Genomic DNA, 18,494 nt, shown 5'->3' on the forward strand with positions numbered 1-18,494 from the left:
GAGTTGGTTGGGTGGTGCTGTGCAGCTGCAGCGCTGCTACAGCAATCTCAACTGATCAGGCTATTATTTCAATCAGGTTGGGAGGTTTTCCCTTAAATGAGCAAGATTTTTCACGGGATAGCATCTGGCAGAAAGCAACACGGACCCAACTCTCCAGTTTTTCGACGATATTTCTGCTCCATTTTTTTTTCTGGACAAAACGAAAGGCGATGCAATCCGTCGGCTGCAAAGAGCAAGTGGCAGCCCTAGATAGAGTTCGCTACTATTTTGCACAAACACGCCTAGAATTAAAAGACCTTGGGATGACAACACGAGTACGGACGAAATTTGACCAATCATTCGATTCAGCACTCAAGCCTGCAATTAATTCGAACCGGCGCCTCTTATCTCTTTCTGTGCTATTCATTCATTTTTCTTCTCTCCCCTCTCCAGCTCGATGGATACATTTTTTTTTCATTTTGAGACAAAACTAGATTGATACATGATCTATAGCTTTTCTCAATGGCCCTTGTGCAATCACAAAGCCCAATGTAACGAATAACCGGCCTCACATCAAATCAAATGAAAGAAAACCTCCCAAGAACCGACCGCCTCCCTCCAGGATCTAGCTAATGTAGTGTACAGCTTTTGTTATCTCCTCCGGTGCTGATCGTATGATCTTCGACCATCACTCGGAATGTAGTAAGGATCTTGCTTTTCCCGGTTCCATTGTCTGGATGCCTCCGAGTTCTGGCCCTTCTGGCCGGAACTCCAAGGTCTCGAGGGCTCAACACTGTAGCCCTGACGTTCAGAGCTCCACTGCCTCGACGGCTCAGGAGCGTAGCTCTGGTGCGAAGTGCTCCACTGCCTTGAGGACTCGGCAGGTGTGTAGCCCTGGTGTGCCTGGGAAGAACTCCATTGCCTTGAGGGGTCAGGATTGTAGCTCTGTTGCCCTTGCCCTGCACTCCAATGTGTTCGGGACTGCTGATTATAACCTTGCGCGCCGCCATAGTCCCAGACCACGCCAGGATCAGGTGACCTTGAGTGTCTCCGGTGGCTGTCCTGCACCATCGATTGGTACTCTGCCACTGGAGGTCGGCTGTAACCATTTCTGTCATGTCCGTGCCCTGGTAGAACAGAATGGGACGAGACTGGCGCAGGACCATACGAACTGTATGCACTGTGCGAGCTTTGATCACTGTAAGCATTCTGGTTAGCAAACGGCACTGTGTTTGCTGATGCAGTATTATATGAGTTCGTTGTGCGGGCTGCCCATGGATCAGCCGCTGCATTTCGTCCAGTGTGGGTGATGTCAGCAGCACTAGATTGCCAAGGGAGTGTTGTGTAAGATGCATTAGGCTCAGGCAACGACGAACGTGCTACAGCAGGGTTCGGGATGCTCCGGAGTCCATGGGTTGATTTGCTCACCGCTGCTTGTTGATGCAAGGGCGTGGCAACGGGATCTGATAACAAAGCGTATTGCTGGTTATGCTGATTTACTAAAGATCTATTCGGATGGTTATTCACAGGGGAAACATGTTGAATTGGCGGATTTACAGAGACAGCCAACTGTGGTAGAGATGGGGTGTTAGCTTGAATCTGTGCCGGCAAAACCGAAACTGAAGCATAAGGTTGTGAGGGTAACGAACTGACAACATTTGAGAAGCTTTGCTGCATGGCATTTGCAATAGGAGCTGTATCCCCCCTGCTTGACAAACATGGCTGCTGCAAGTTTGGAGCCCTCACCTGCATTGGGTTTTCTGGTCTCCAGACAGCCTGCGAAAGAAATATCACATGAATAACAGAAGACGGAATAAACACTGGATAACATGGAAAAGCAAGCAGGCAAACCGTTGATGTACGGTCTGGTGGAGTTGGTGATGGAAGCGAAGCAGGAAGAGGTTCTGCCTCTGGCTCTGGCTCTTTCGGAAACCCAGCACCATTCCCCAGACTGTTAACAAGCTCTGAAAGGCTAAGGCCAGTCTGCTTCAGTGTATCCAGAAGTGCAATGGTCTGTTTGTTAGGCATGTTCTCCCCTTTGTTATTAGATGTTAATGCAAAAACAAGCTCCGGATTCTTGAGTAGCACCGTAAGCAATTCATAATCGGTATCAGCACCTGCACCATCAGCAACTGCACCTGATGCTGATGATGTAGATTCAATCTGCTTGTCCTTAACAGGAGCCACAGCATTAGGTGCTGCGCAAACACTATCCGTTTCCATAGCGTCAACATCTGGCACCTGGTCAATTGGAATTTCTGGGGTCAGGCTGTCATCAAAGTCCATTTCCAGATCCCATGGATCCTTTGGATTCATTAGGATATCCTTCTGACTTGCATAAAAGGTTTCCTTTTCACGCCGGTTTCTCTGTGTTTGAACCTCGACCTCCTTGCTGTTGTCACCAGCTCCTACACTCCATGAGGGGTCTATCCATACCGCTGCAACAAGAGGCAATAGATTTCAAATAATGATCAAATAAGCCAATGTTGTGGAAGTCAACCTTTTAGCAAATCTCCTAAAAGAACATAGCAAGTTACAAAAGCTAAAACTTTAAAAATACTGCAATAGGTAACATACTAGCATTCTCATGATCACAATAGTTAGCAAATAGCTTTCTCAAGCTGGTTTTGTATAACAAGGATTCTTAGCTTCTCTGTAATGGGCTTTGCAAGTTCTGTATTTCGAAATTACGGCGCGTCTCACTGATAGTCGAATCAACAGTGGCAGACATCACAGAGCTTCACTAGTAATGAACGAGGACCCCAGGAAGATCAGTGGCTGCTTCAGATGTTATAAATAAATAGGCCTACCACAAATTATGCTACTATAGCCCCAGGTCAGATAACTACAGGCACACTGATACTATGTAAGAAACAAGGAAATATGGCAATCCATGGAATCAACATTGAATTTGCCCACTAGTAATTACAACATTTGGTACGCAACATATCTCCGATGTACTCAGCATCTAATATAAGTAGTAAGGATGGCAGGCCTTTCCATCTGCTAACTCCCAGAAAATGAATTTGAACACAATTCTCAGGAACTCATTTTATGTGAAGTAATCAAGCAGAGCCCAGCTCGTCAAGGTTTTTTGAGCAAATGAAATTAAAATGGTGCGATGTTCGTGTGGAAATAGCAGGTGTTCTTTGGTGAATAAAAATTTATCGGATTAGTATTTCATCTTTTTACTAATAAAATTTATCGATATCGCTAAAAAGTTGGGTGTACATGGAGGAATATTAGGTGCTATTTGATTGAACCATTTATCTATAATAAAAAGGTCCTCCTTCCTTTTCTTTTTGTAAGATTCAAACTTGTTAACCTTCTGACTAACACTTAATCTAAGAATTTGTAGATCATACCAAGCAAATTTGGTACCACTGAATACATATTTAACACTGCTTTCATATGATTTTAAATTCATAATCATGAGCATAACGATAGATAAGATGTCAATGGTCAAAATGTGACGTTAGAGACTGTGCCAGCCTGCCAGGTCAAACCACACCTTACAAAAAGAAAAGGAGGGAGTACAAGTGTTAAGTAATTTTTATGCTTATATGCATATCTGCAAATGCAGGGGAAAAAACACCATTTAGCATTGGACAGTGCACAATAGCTATGGGCTTGCAAACCTTCCAACTTGACAACAATAGCAATAAACTGATTCGAGACACAGGATAGATCCTTGTTTCAGGATACAGTACACAAGTGCATAACCATGGTTGCTAATCTCTCGTGCCATTTCAGAAAACTGCACTGCAGTCCACTGCTCGTTCAAAAGTTAAGGCAGCGAACTCATAGGTCCAAATGAAGTGTTACATTCTGAATAAGTTTAGTGCACACAAAATAAGGATGGCTTCCTACAGCCAACCGTCCCTACAGAAAAACTGTTTCATCACTAATTTTTTTGGGGCAGATACATGAGTTAAATGTCAATATTTTCTTTCTCGAACGACGCAGGAGAGCCACTAAATTTCTTAGTCGAGTTGTTTATGGAATTAGGGAATATACAACACAAGTGCAGGATTAGGGGGTATTTTTTCCATTTTGACTGAAGCTGGATCACAGAAGCACACTGATTTGGAGAACGATGCCTAATGTAAATACTTCAGAGGCTTGCACTGGTGACAGCATGCTTAGTTCTTGAACTTCTGCACAACTTTTGCTGATTTTCATTGTCCAATAAGCAGCTCAGAACTATTCAACATTCAAAAGAATGGGAAATCAAGGAGCACAAAGCAAAAATATACCTGGTGGTATTTGCCAAAGAACTCTCTTGGAATCCAACTTCTCTATAACATTATTTTTGGAACCTATGTTTAACTTCAAACCACCTGAGATTTCTGTATTATCAGGCTGAGAAGAATCTGTGCTTTGTTTAGAAGTAGATGGGCTTGGGTCAACAGGTCGTGCAGCTGATGTATGGGGGCTTATGGGCATAGGTGATGCATTTGAATTTACTAATCCAGCTGTTTTTTGCGTATCCATTGCTTGTGGTTTATCACTCGCTTTATTTGTGTCAATCTTGCCATACTTCTCCTGCATGAACATGGCACGCATCTTTGCTTTTTGAATATCATCTGCGGATAATGGCCTGCTATTGTTTGTGGATGTGTTCCTGGCAGAATTAGCATTCTTCCCCACAGCTTTCTTATTTGGATGTTCCACAAGTTGAACTTTCCTTTTTTGTTTGGAGTCTGGAGATCAGATAAGGAAATACGCTCAGGCAGTTTGAGCTACAGTAAGTACCAAGAGAAATAATGAATGAACAAATCAACAGGCTTTTTACCATTCTTCACAAGCAATTAATAATAACTAAAAAATACATAGCCTGACCTAGAAAACCTTACAGAATAGACAATCATTAAATTTAGCAAAATTCTTATTGACTAAACACAAACATCTCAGAACAAACTTTTAAGCAATGCTATTTACCTAAATAGTTCTTTTGTATAAAAGGTGAAAGTCACTGCCAAGCTACTATTAAAATCCACCAAAGATATTAGTACAGAATAATACAGATGAAAGTTATTTGCTTCAGATAACTACCATAAAGACATAGAGAATTGTACATGCTTGGAAGCTGTAGATGAAATAAATATATTCTTTAATAGCCTATATACATGGAATGGTATTAGCTGACCATATTTCACACAAAAAAAGAGAGAAACAAAATTATGTATAGAGGTGAATCTATATTTAGGTAAAGGATACTTTTCTGCACAGAACTCCTTTTATTTGCCTCATCAGCAGAAGCAGTGAGAAGCATTGGTGTTTTTCTGGGCTCAGGCTTTCTGCACAATGACACAGAAACAAGGTCAAACTACAATTATACTAGTCAAATGGACGTTAGGTACATCATTTCGCTCTACTGCAATTCAATCATGCTCAATGCAGAGACCATATAGGAAAAGTACCTGCTCTCATTAGCACCATCAGTCAAGGCAAGTATCTCCTCCTGGTAAGAGCACAAAAGTTAAAATTGCAAAGTAAAGCTACTCTGCTGACATACATGGTATCACTTAGATGCTTACGGTAATATCAACTTCAGATTTCCAAGACTCATCACGGAGAATTTCACTTATCCTGCAAAAGAAAATATAAAACTATAATTTGCTCCTTCAAACAAAAGGTAGAAATAAACAACAGGGAGTGACAGCACTGCAGTGTCAGTGTTAGAAAGGAAAATTCACCTTTGTTTACATATCAAGTCCTTCTGAGGTTTCTTCAATGCCTGAATCCTTACAAGCACTTTGCTCAATCTGGATAAGAGGTTCCTAGCCCTGCTCGATATGTCTGATTTTGGAATCAGATAAGTTCTAATAACCAGGCCAAAGAAAAAGGAACATCTATATGTGCATATCTTAATACAACATTAGTGTGGAATATGAAATGGAAACAAATACTAGAACAGATGCATCAGATAGAATTATGATGGGCAATGGCATCTCATCGATACCAAACTGGAGAAGTGAATCATAACAAAGCAATCAAAACATTGAGCTTTTTGCCACTTTATTATAATCAAAAGACCCAACTATCACAACCTTAAGGTGCTCTCAGTCTCAGCAGAGTTCCTATTTCATCTTCTCAATGGGATCAAAGATTCCAAATCACTAATTCAAAATATCATCGCAAAGGGTGCAAATCAACAGCATTTTATCTTAGAAGATCAAGTTCCCAAATAATAGTAAAGTAAAATGCCACCATCCAATAAGTATGCGCAAAATAGAGAAGCCTTGTGGTGAGTTATACACACCCTGTGTTCTATAAAACCGCAACCTATTAATTGTTTGCAGAACAACCGACATGTGGACTGGTAAAGCCTTATGTAACGGAAGGTGGAGCAGCACCTACATCAGTAATATGAGTCAAAAAAAAATACATGACCCAGATAAGTACATTACATGTTCACCAAAGAAAAATATAAGAACCTTGAAAATAACATGGATAACCGATGTTTGCTCTTCAATTGCTGCTTGACTCAACCATGTTGACATAATGGTCAAACCACCCATCATTACGAACCTGAATAGTTATTGGAAAGGTGAAGCCAAGTATAAATATGATCATTGATTGAAAGCTCAGTTGGTACTAAAGAGCTGATATCTTACCTACTAAGAACTGTAACATTATTTATTTGCAGAATCCATTCCATTAATTTGACCTGCCCAGAGAATGTTTCCTCCTTCTGCATTAGAGCAAATATACTTTCCAAGAACTTCTTATCTTCTGACTCAACACCAGGATTAACTTCCGCTTGCTTAATTTCCTTTCGAACAGAGTCTGAGCTAATCTTAGCATCAGTTGGTTGCATAACCATTGTTCCAGATGGCATCATAGGAGCTGCAAAGTTCTGTTGGGCCTCTGTTTGTTGCAAAGAGTTTTGGAAGACTTCCATATGCTGCAGATCGCTTTGTTGGAGCTCCATTGATTGCAAAGAGACCTGAGGGGCATCTGTTGGTTGCAAAGAGCTATGTAGGACCACTGGTTCTAAAGTGCTCAGAGGTTCGATAACTTCAGCTTGTGCCTCTATGTCCAATGGTATCTGCTCAGTGTTTACGGAGTATGCATTGTCCTGCTCCTTGGGTGTTTCTACTCTCAGCGCTTTTTCTTGAGACAGACGAACAAATTTCCTCACTCGCGATTTTTGAATTGTAAAGAATTCCCTAACCTAACATTTATTAATGTGCAGGTCATTACATGAAAAATGTACATTAAAAAATTGGGAAAAAAACAAGGTATAAAAAACTCAACCCCGCCTGGCATTTTGCTAAGAAGACCTTCTCACACACGTCGAGAAAACCCCCGAACCCCTGCTCCATTCATACACAGAGGCACCGTAGCCCATGTGAGAACGACCATGACCTTGGGCCAGACCTTAGATCTGTGCTTTGGCATGTGGACAGACGAGGGTTTTTTTTTTTTAAACCCAGCCTGAAATTCGCTCCCACAAGGAGTCGAACCCAGGACCAGGAGTGCTACTAGAGCCACCTAACCAACTCAACTAGAGCCCCGTTCGCGTAACAGACAGTAAGAATAAAAGCAACCAGTGTGATTAATTTGAATGTAGGGGAAAAGAAGAAAGAAAAATACAGTCTACTTACTAGACTACAAATAAAAAATAAGCCTAGTCCTGTTGAAACCAGTTCTACGAATTCTGTCCAATTGTTTTGACAACATTTTTTTTAGTGTTATAAACAGGTCTATGAGGGCACACAAAAAAAAAACATAATACATCAAATCAAAGTACAGAAAAGTATCCCATCTGAGATGTGGAGCAGACCTGTGTAACAGTGACCCCACAGAGTAAACTAATTTCTCGGGTTTCTTTTTTGCCAAGAGTGTCCTTCAAGGCAAAAAGTGACTGCATGTACTTAACTGCTTTTGGATTCAACAGATCCCTTGGCCTCTTACCTGCAAAGCTTTAACTAACATTAAATAGTGCTTAGAAGTTAGAACAACATGCAATAATTAAAAAATTATGGAATAATTGAAGAAAAACCAGATCTTGTGTCACTTTAGATTCTGGGAGAATTCAAGTGCAAGCTCATGACGTTTTTCAGCAATCAGGTTCAAAAAACAGCATATTGCCGTATGTTAGCTACGCTACATCATGGTGTCCATGTCATTTTAAGACATCCACCACACATGCTGTGCCAATGTGAATTCAATTGATGTGGACAAACTGACCTATCTTGATAGACAATGCACCGGCAGCCTGCAAGAACCAACCAAGTGCAACATAAGTCAACGGATGAATCAAAATAATTTAGCTGAAAACGGTGATGATGGCTCATGGACATGCAGTGTGTTTGAACGCTATAGAAAGCTAATAACACAGAAAGAGGGCGAGCAAGCAAAACATGGAAGCAGAAAAACTGTTTTCCGGGAATCTTCAACCTAAATATCCAGCATCCACTCAAAAGTTTGTTCTTTCGATGTTCATAATCCATAACACACAAACACAATAGCATTGCAACGCTGTATACAACACAATCAGCAATTTGATGAAGTTAATAATGGTTTAACAATTGCACTAAGGAAGGATCAGAAAAGTTTTTTTCAACAATGCTGCAGTCAATAAATAGGTTTTTTTAGTTGTATTTCATAATAACACAAGATGATAAGCCATGGGTAGCCTTCCCGGTCACAGTTCATGGGAATGCACAGGCCCTATTTGATGCTGCTGTAACTACGGAGGTCGGCAATGGGGCGAACACCAAGTTCTGGACTGATCGGTGGTTACAAGGGTCCTCTATTCAGCTATTAGCTCCCAATTTATTTGCAACTGTACCCAAGAGGCGGGTTAAGAAACATACAGTTCAGGAAGCACTAATGGACAATCAGTGGGTACAGGATATCCAGGGGCACCACTCAGTGGAGGTCCTATCAGAATTCTTGGACATTTGGGACTTGGTTCAGGAAACATTACTCCTACCAGAGGTTGAGGATGTTCATAAGTGGAAATTGGACATTTCAGGTCAATTCTCAACTAAGACAGCATATGAGGCTTTGTTCCTTGGAGCAGTCCAGTTTGAGCCGAGCACTCTAATTTGGAAGAATTGGGGTCCCAGGAAGTGCAAATTCTTCCTTTGGTTAGTTGCGCATAATCGATGTTGGACAGCTGATAGACTTGCTAGAAGAGGTCTTCCTCATCCTGAGCACTGCCCCTTCTGCGACCAAGAGGATGAAACCATTCAGCACCTCCTCTGTTCCTGTGTTTTCTCTCGGCAATTCTGGTTTCAATTACTTCGCACCTTTGCACTCCCGGATATTGCACCTCAGCCATCTCCCACTGGGTTCTTTGACTGGTGGCAACAAGCCGGTAGCACTCTTGACAAAAGAACCAAGAGAGGATTCAATTCATTGGTCATGCTAGGAGCCTGGATGCTTTGGAAGGAGAGAAATGATATTGTGTTCAATGGTGCCTCGCCTAGGATAGAGCGGGTGCTTCTCCTTGCACAAGAAGAAGCCGCTCTCTGGAGGTTGGCAGGCGCTGAAGGCATTAGTGAACTGGTCGCTGCTCGACCTGGGGTTTAGCAGCGCCTGTTGAGGGAGGTCGACTTTTTACAGTTTTAACAGGCGCGTATGTAACCTAGAGACGGTGTGTAAAGTTGGTGTGTGTGCTGTTGTATGGCTATATAAGCCTTTTATCCCCTTTCTTAATGCAATGATACGCAGCTCTCCTGCGTATTCCAGAAAAAAAAGAAAAAAATAATAATAACACAAGCATTCATAATCTAAATATTAGAAGAACTTTCCTAGTTTCGGAACACAAATAACTTTCCAGTTCCCACCATGGAGCGCCACAGTATATAGGAACTATGATGAAGCACAGCCTAAAATAAGAACAGCAAACTCAGCTCATATATTCCCGAAGAAATTCACATGCTACTTAACTAGAAATTGCCCAGCTCACATTATGTAAATGGGAGAAGCTCAATAGAACAAGGCAAGGATTGAAGACGGGAGTTGCTGACCATCTCCTGGGCAAGGGGGTTGACGCCGGTGAGGCGGCACTGGGCGACGACGAGGCGCTGGAGCTGGTCCACCTGTTCGTGCAGCAGCTCCTGCTGCGCCGCCACCATCGCCGGGATAGAGCCCGCGCCGGCCACGGACCCGGAGCCCACCTCGACGAGAGCTCCGGCCGCGGGCTTGACGGGGACGAGCTCCATGGCCCCCACGGGGGGGTGGGCATCAGGCTGCCGCCTCCGCCGCTGCCCTATTCGACGTAGTGGCTGGCTAGGGGAGTCGGCACAGCGGTGGGCTAGGGTTTGGAGGTCGGCCGCGAGGATGAGGAAGGAGATGGGGACGCGAGGCGAGGGAAACGAGACGGAAAGGAAAGAGTCACAGGCCTTTACACGTATGTCGTTAAAAAAAAAGTTCGTAACTACACGTAAGCCATTAAAAAATTAACTGCACACAGATGCCGCTGCTCTAAACTTTTTTTTGTCTTACAAGTCATTCCGTCCGTATTCTATTTGTTTTTCGCCGTTTGATGTGGGACCGGCCAGTGAAATTGTCCATATTACCCTTGGCGGTAGAAACCGACTACGATTCACCACTCAGATTTCTTTTCTCTCGGTGTTCCTCCTTGTCTTCTTCCCATTGCGCATCATCAGCATCGCGCCCGGTGGCCTGGCCCTGTGCCCCCGGCAGGCCTCGGCCCCGCCCTTCGCCCCCGACGCCACCCGGCACCAGCCCGCCCTGCGACCCCGATGGCCTAGCCCCACACTCCCGGCCCCAGCACCACCCTGCACCCCTCGGCGGCGGCGGCCCGGCCCCATGCCCCCGGCGACCACGCGCCAGTGCCTGCTCCCCGACGACCCGACTCGTGACTCGGCCCGACGACCTCCCTGGTGGTCATGACGCCATCGTCCGTCGTGGCGGACCCGGTGGCCTCGCTGATCGTCGTGTGGAGAGGGGAGCCGGGGCGCCGCCGCGCCACATCGCCAGATCCGGCGGCGCCTGGCTACTCCTCACCCGCCTGGATCTCGTCACCATCCGCGCGGCCGAGCTCCTAGTCGTCCTCGTTGCGCCCCGTCACCGTCAACGCGGCCGAGCTCGTAGCTGCCCCACTGCACGCCGGTCGTCGTCGTTTCCTTCACCAGATCTACCACTGCGCTCCTCGTCAGCCGCGCGCTGCCGTTGCCGTCCGCCGTAGCCATACTCGCGCGCGGCCGCTAGCTCCAGGGCGTCGTCGCCGAGGGTGCAGGGCGCCGAGGCCTGGAGGTGCCAGGGGTGCAGGGCCCGGCCACCAGGCACGGTGCTGATGATGCGCAAGGGGAAGAAGACAAAGAGGAACACAGAGAGAGAACTAAGGTGGTGAATCGTAGTCGGTCTCCACCGTCAAGGGTAATATGGACAATTTCACTGGCCGGTCCCACACCAAACGACGAAAAACAAACAGAACACGGACGGAATGACTTGTAAGGCAAAGAAGTTTAGAGCAGTGACACTTGTGTGTGGTCAATTTTTTTAATGACTGGTGTGTAATTACAAATTTTTTTTAATGGCATACATGTAAAAGCCACAAAGAGTTGAGGTGGGAGACGGTGAGGTTTTTCGTTTCTTTTTTTTTCTTTTTCCCCCTCGTTCGCTTCCGTTATTAGTTAGTGGGCTGTTAATTAACAGTTCTAGGGGGTCATCGCCTGTTACTGAGCAGTGGGGGCCACGATGTCAGTGCTATCTTTTTTAAAATGTTATGCTAACATCGCTTTAACTTTGTGTTAAGTCAAACTTCTCTAAATTTAATTTGACTAAGTTTTGACCTTACAATATCAAATTGGTTTCATAAACCCTTATAAATATGTCTTTATAATGCAATTATTTGAATTTATAGAAGTTAATATATTTTTGAAAATACTAGTTAAATTAAATAAATTTGACTTAGAACAAAATAAAGTGTATTACAATTTGAAGCTAGCGTTGGTTTTTTAATCCCTTTGGTATTTGGCTTTTAGAAAGGGGATAGTCATGTGGATATCTTCATCTCTGATTTCTTGGGATTCTATCGGACCAGGCGCGGCTTTGTCGCGCCCTTCCTAGATTGAACCTGTATAGTTAACACTTTAACAGAGCTATCAATGTATTACAATATATACCTATAAGAATTCATGTACGAAAGTTTGAAGTACAAATATTGTATGGTTACTATTTGAGTCCATCTCAATTTATTTTACCTAATTACGTGTGAATGTTGAGGCCGTTCGGCTATACTACTTCCAGCTTATTTCAGCTTGTTCTCTCTCGCAGAATATTATTCAATCATCTAAAATAATCCAAAATTCACTGTTGAACGTACCAGCCGAACGCGGTGGTTATAGGTAAATATAAAGCTTTGGGTAGTTCTGCTTTGAATGTCTGAGTGGCTACAATATGTTTTTCAGTACAAATTTGGTCGTAACGATTAAGTGATTAGGCTATTCAAACAATACAAAGCTGTTAAAGTTAGCACCCTCATAAACCAGAGCTTCAACATCAGCTTCAAACGATAAGAGGTCCACCTGCTTCCAACGATTACAGGTCCACCCGTTTCACCATGGTCACTCTCCACATGAACAATAGAAGTATTTTAGATTAAGTTGTAAGGGACTCTTTGATGCAAAATATTCCTATGTAATGCTAAAAGATCTGAATCAAGGATCACTACTAGTCTAAAAATGAAGCAAAGAATTCAATATTGGCTACTTTTTCAGGTCTATATTTTTTTCTTTGTTTGGTGCACTTCCGATGAATATATTTATCTAATGATTTGGTAGTTCTCGTTAATAAATACCAGTTCGATTCGATTCACACGATTTTTGCCAAAAGCGATATGACAGTAGTATACTATTCATAACAACTATGTACCCTGAATAGAAAGCTAAATTGTATGACAATTTCAGAGGAAATGATAGATAAATGCTGCTTATGTAGTATAGAAGTTAGCAATGGTGTCACCGCCACCTCCTTTTCCTTTATCCACTTTTCATACTGGTGCTCACTATTTATTTAGTTTTGTTCGGGACTAAATTTAGATGCTCTAGCCGAGTAATTTAAGAATAGAGAGGAGGCAGATGATTTGCAACTATTGGTAGTGATATTCAGTGCTCAAATTAGATGATCCAGCCAAGTGAATTAAGAACAAAGGGGATATAGATGATTTAAAACAACTGGAATCTGGTTTATTTACAAACCCAAGTACATAGATCAAGAGTAGGAGTTGAATGAGGATTGTTTACCTTCTGGTTCCTGCACTCTTGTCTCACCCACGGGAGCCTTTGAAACCAGCAATCGGGCTTAAGGACGGCGGCCGATGATAATGCCGTTGTCAACTCGATTGCATCAAAACAGGTGGTGGATTAAGGGTGTCGGTCAACGATGATGGGCTCAGGATTAGGATTCTAATCTCGCCTTGCACTTGTTCTATCTTACAAAATACATGTAAAATTCTGCAAGTGCAATAAAGAAACGGAGAGGCCAAGAGGGTCATGGAATTAAAATTAGGAGGGAGGACTCTGCGATGACCATCTAATGTAGAACTTGCTATCACACAAGCATGTTTATACTACAGAATTTAGGATTTTAAAACAATTAAGAGCCAAGACTATACTTGAGGTGTGGAGCAAGCGGCAACTCAGCATATACAGCAGAGAAAAGTAACTTGAAAGCAACATGTATTTTGATATTATAATTATAATATAAGATTAATGTGATTAATGTATTGGACAGCCTGACAATTGAATCAGAAGCAGCCGCACAATTCTTGTGAAAAGATACAATTTTTAGTGAATAGCACATTGATGTTGATGAAATTTACAAACTGAGATATGCAAACTATCATGGAATTAACTACAAATCTTATCGACGAGCTCCTTCTCTGTGTATGATTGGCCTAAAAATTTATCATTCACTCCAGCATTTTGATTTTGCGCTGGCTCTCTAAAGTGCGTATAAAATATAGAGAAGTTGTATTCTAATAGAGAATATTTTTTATTCAAATTACTCTCTAAATGATAATTTAGAGAATGAGTTTAAGAAAGATTTTTGGAGATACTCTAACGCAGAGTGCATCGCGTCCAAGCCAGACGCGAGCTTAGGACCATGCCTCATGTTTCGTCTCTCTATAGTTGAAATCTCGCTTTTCACGGGCGAGCTCGAAGTAGAGACGTGCATTGGCCATGAGACGTTTGGGTGGGACTTGTTAAGAACCAATCAGAAGTCGGTATCATTCAGGGATAAAGACTAAACTTGGATTAGTGACTAGGTTTAATTTTAATAGGATCCAAATGTAATCAAGATTTTGCTAGCTTCTTTCTTTAGACTGTACCATGTTAAAATATCTCGAGTTTAACTAACTATATATAGAAAAGTATAAATAGCTATAATATCAAATAAGTATCATTAAAATATTTTTTTGAACGAACACGTGACATATATTTTCCTTTGTCCATAATACTCTTATTTGGCATCATAAAAAATTATATATTTAGTCAAAGTTTGGGCACTTTAACTAAGAATACACCTAGAATTGTTTTCTTTTTCTGGACAGAGGTAGTACTACATATGCTTGTTTGGGTTCATAAAGATTGTAGAAGCTAGCTTCTGGAATCTAGGTATGGCTCCTTTTGAAATCAAGAGACCCCTAAATTCCATAATCTGTGAGCTGAGGAACCAGCTTCTATACATCAAAAGACTGTTATGCCTCTCTTTTCCCATAGCAAAGCAAAAGAAAACAAAGAGTGAGGACACTATGGGAATTTTATTATTAATACCTGTTTATCTCAGCACAACTCATGTCTAACGCTTTTAGAAGTCAACTTCCAGGATCCATTGCCTTGAAAGTACTGTTGGCTTATTTGTTCAGAGAGAAAAATAATGTTCGTTGGCTGATAAAGTACGGCTTATAAGCCAAGCGAACAGGACGCATATCTGAAGAATACCACAATAGGAAACAAACACTAGAAAACCAGGCGCGGCTTTGCCGCGCCCTTCCTAGATTGAGCCTGTATAGTTAACACTTTAACAGAGCTATCAATGTATTACAATATATACCTATAAGAATTCCTGTACGAAAGTTTGAACTACAAATATTGTATGGTTACTATTTGAGTCCATCTCAATTTATTTTACATAATTACGTGTGAATGTTATAGGTAAATATAAAGCTTTGGGTAGTTCTGCTTTGAATGTCTGAGTGGCTACAATATGTTTTTCGGTACAAATTTGGTCGTAACGATTAAGTGATTAGGCTATTCAAACAATACAAAGCTGTTAATGTTAGCACCCTCATAAACCAGAGCTTCAACATCAGCTTCAAACGACAAGAGGTCCACCTGCTTCCAACGATTACAGGTCCACCCGTTTCACCATGGTCACTCTCCACATGAACAATAGAAGTATTTTAGATTAAGTTGTAAGGGACTCTTTGATGCAAAATATTCCTATGTAATGCTAAAAGATCTGAATCAAGGATCACTACTATTCTAAAAATGAAGCAAAGAATTCAATATTGGCTACTTTTTCAGGTCTATATTTTTTTCTTTGTTTGGTGCACTTCTGATGAATATATTTATCTAATGATTTGGTAGTTCTCGTTAATAAATACCAGTTCGATTCGATTCACACGATTTTTGCCAAAAGCGATATGACAGTAGTATACTATTCATAACAACTATGTACCCTGAATAGAAAGCTAAATTGTATGACAATTTCAGAGGAAATGATAGATAAATGTTGCTTATGTAGTATAGAAGTTAGCAATGGTGTCACCCCACCTCCTTTTCCTTTATCCACTTTTCATACTGGTGCTCACTATTTATTTAGTTTTGTTCGAGACTAAATTTAGATGCTCTAGCCGAGTAATTTAAGAATAGAGAGGAGGCAGATGATTTGCAACTATTGGTAGTGATTTTCACTGCTCAAATTAGATGATCCAGCCAAGTGAATTAAGAACAAAGGGGATATAGATGATTTAAAACAACTGGAATCTGGTTTATTTACAAACCCAAGTACATAGATCAAGAGTAGGAGTTGAATGAGGATTGTTTACCTTCTGGTTCCTGCACTCTTGTCTCACCCACGGGAGCCTTTGAAACCAGCAATCGGGCTTAAGGACGGCGGCCGATGATAATGCCGTTGTCAACTTGATTGCATCAAAACTGGTGGTGGATTAAGGGTGTCGGTCAACGATGATGGGTTCAGGATTAGGATTCTAATATCGCCGTGCACTTGTTGTTCTATCTTACAAAATACATGTAAAATTCTGCAAGTGCAATAAAGAAACGGAGAGGCCGAGAGGGTCATGGAATTAAAATTAGGAGGGAGGACTCTGCAATGACCATCTAATGTAGAACTTGCTATCACACAAGCATGTTTATAGTACAGAATTTAGGATTTTAAAACAATTAAGAGCCAAGACTATACTTGAGGTGTGGAGCAAGCGGCAGCTCAGCATATACAGCAGAGAAAAGTAACTTGAAAGCAACATGTATTTTGATTAATGTGATTAATGTATTGGACAGCCTGACAATTGAATCAGAAGCAGCCGCACAATTCTTGTGAAAAGATACAATTTTTAGTGAATAGCACATTGATGTTGATGAAATTTACAAACTGAGATATGCAAACTATCATGGAATTAACTACAAATCTTATCGACGAGCTCCTTCTCTGTGTATGATTGGCCTAAAAATTTATCATTCACTCCAGCATTTTGATTTTGCGCTTCTTAAATCCATATCATGTAAATTAAACAAAAATGTAATCAAGAAAGTTTATTGTTATATACATGTTGGAATTGAAGTAACAGAAGTGTTTGAGCTAACTCTGATGCATTTATTTGCTTTAGTTGTTTGCGTACCTGTGTTATAGAGATGCCTATAGGTGTTGTTCACAGGGATTGTCGTTGTCCGGCACCAGCCGGGGAAGGTCTCAAGGTCGAACAAGACGTAGTTGGCGTCACTGCTCTCCTCGTCCTCGTTGTTGTCCATATCTATGAGGTGAAGGACCACATGTGTGCATGCCTGCGACATGGTGCGATGGCAGCGTGGCCAATCCTGCAAATGAAGCCCACGAAGCCCCGTGACGTCGCACCATAGCATTTCATCAAGCAGGCAGTGTGCACAACAGTGGCTGGCACTGGCACCATCCCCGGCCATCTGCGAACTGCCGTCGATAGGCGTGGCGCAAAGCCAACCACGTCCGTGCGCCAACGCAGGCTTGCTACACGACATGACCCACGGCAGTCGGGCTACGGTGGCGGCAGCCACGCACAGAAGCGCGCTATGAAGTCGGATGCGTGCCGCCTCCTAGCGCATCGCGTGTGTTTCCTCGGCCTGCATCCCGCGGCAAGGCAAAAGGCGCTGGGGCAGACAAGAAGGGTGCGTCCTTGCGGATGCAGCGGCGTGGAAGGTAGAGCACACGGTGGGCGGAGCGGCGGGGCGAGGTCGCCGTGTCTTGCGCCGCCCTTCCACCAGCGCCGTTGCCCCACGCGCGGTCGCGACCTGCCTCACCTCGCGCCCAACTCTATTCGCCCGCGCCAAGTGCGGCCGGCATTGCGCGCTTCGCGCCATGCCTGGGGAGGAGAAGGGAAGAGGTGCGGGGGACGATGGAGCAACCGGGAGGAGGGAGACGCGGCGCGGAGGTGACGGGTCGGTTCGCGAGCATTCCTAACCTTCCGGGTTCGTGCCTTAATGGAGGAGACCCGCTATGAGCCCGATCGAACGGTCAATATTGTATTTTCGCCAGATCCTATGGTTGTTGGCTAACGGGCGACGTGGATTAATCGGGTGCCCGAGCTTGAACCCTGGATTCGAGAGGTAAAGATTACCGGCACAGAAGCAGCGAGTTAAAATTATCAGAAAAGCAAGATTTCTTGCTGTGAAATCTTATTAAGGTCCAAAGAGATACGGCCATGTAACATTTGCGGCGAACTCACGTTCATTGCTTCTGCCTTGCGCAGTACGCAGGCCAGGCAAAGGCAACACACTGTTTCACCTCGGACGATATCTGACGCAAGATTAGCCAGACTGCAGAAGAAATGTCTACCGCTCGACACGTGCGTAACAATAATAATAAGGTGGTGTTTAAATTTATTGGCTAAAGTTTAGGTGTCACATCTGGATGTTCAGGTAGTAATAATAAAATAAATTACAGAAGTTATCAGTAATCCACGAGATAAATTTATTAAGCCTAATTAATCTATCATTAGCATATGTTTACGGTAGCACCACATTGTCAAATCATGAACTAATTAGACTTAAAAAAATCATCTCGTAAATTAATCACAATCTGTGTAATTAGTTATTTTTAGTCTATATTTAATACTCTATACATGTGTCAAACATCTGATATGATAGAAACTCAACTTTAGGGGAGGAACTAAATAAGGCCTTAATTATTTTTTAGTCTATATTTAATACTCCATGAAAGCTAAGACAACATGATCATCCATAGCTCAATGCTCAGTTCGTTTGGCTGATAAGCCATGGCTGAAAAATATTGTTGGTTGATTTGTTCTGAGA

At 42.5% G+C, this 18,494-nt stretch overlaps 1 protein-coding gene across 1 annotated transcript; it reads right to left on the minus strand.

Annotated features, from left to right (window-relative positions):
* Positions 1–315: 315 nt before the first annotated feature.
* LOC136457099 (homeobox protein LUMINIDEPENDENS-like) lies at positions 316–10,333 on the minus strand. Its single transcript, XM_066457140.1, has 13 exons — positions 9,969–10,333; positions 8,179–8,206; positions 7,772–7,902; positions 6,600–7,159; positions 6,420–6,513; positions 6,245–6,338; positions 5,679–5,781; positions 5,520–5,571; positions 5,403–5,443; positions 5,200–5,279; positions 4,236–4,682; positions 1,831–2,417; positions 316–1,755 (listed from the first exon to the last, which is right to left on the minus strand). Exons 1-13 carry the CDS (start codon positions 10,161–10,163, stop codon positions 631–633), a joined length of 3,537 nt encoding a protein of 1,178 aa, XP_066313237.1. The 5' UTR covers positions 10,164–10,333; the 3' UTR covers positions 316–630.
* Positions 10,334–18,494: the final 8,161 nt, after the last annotated feature.

This window comes from Miscanthus floridulus, chromosome 6 (genome assembly GCF_019320115.1).
Source record: "Miscanthus floridulus cultivar M001 chromosome 6, ASM1932011v1, whole genome shotgun sequence".
In the NCBI taxonomy this organism is placed as follows: Eukaryota; Viridiplantae; Streptophyta; class Magnoliopsida; order Poales; family Poaceae; genus Miscanthus; species Miscanthus floridulus.

Coding starts and splice junctions, on each gene's coding strand:
- LOC136457099 (XM_066457140.1), bottom strand. CDS start 10,163: ATGGAGCTCGTCCCCGTCAAGCCCGCGGCCGGAGCTCTCGTCGAGGTG. Junction 5,782..6,244: donor GCGGTTTTATAGAACACAGG/GTGTGTATAACT, acceptor TTCCAAAATCAG/ACATATCGAGCAGGGCTAGG. Junction 4,683..5,199: donor AAGGAGTTCTGTGCAGAAAA/GTATCCTTTACC, acceptor TCTGATCTCCAG/ACTCCAAACAAAAAAGGAAA.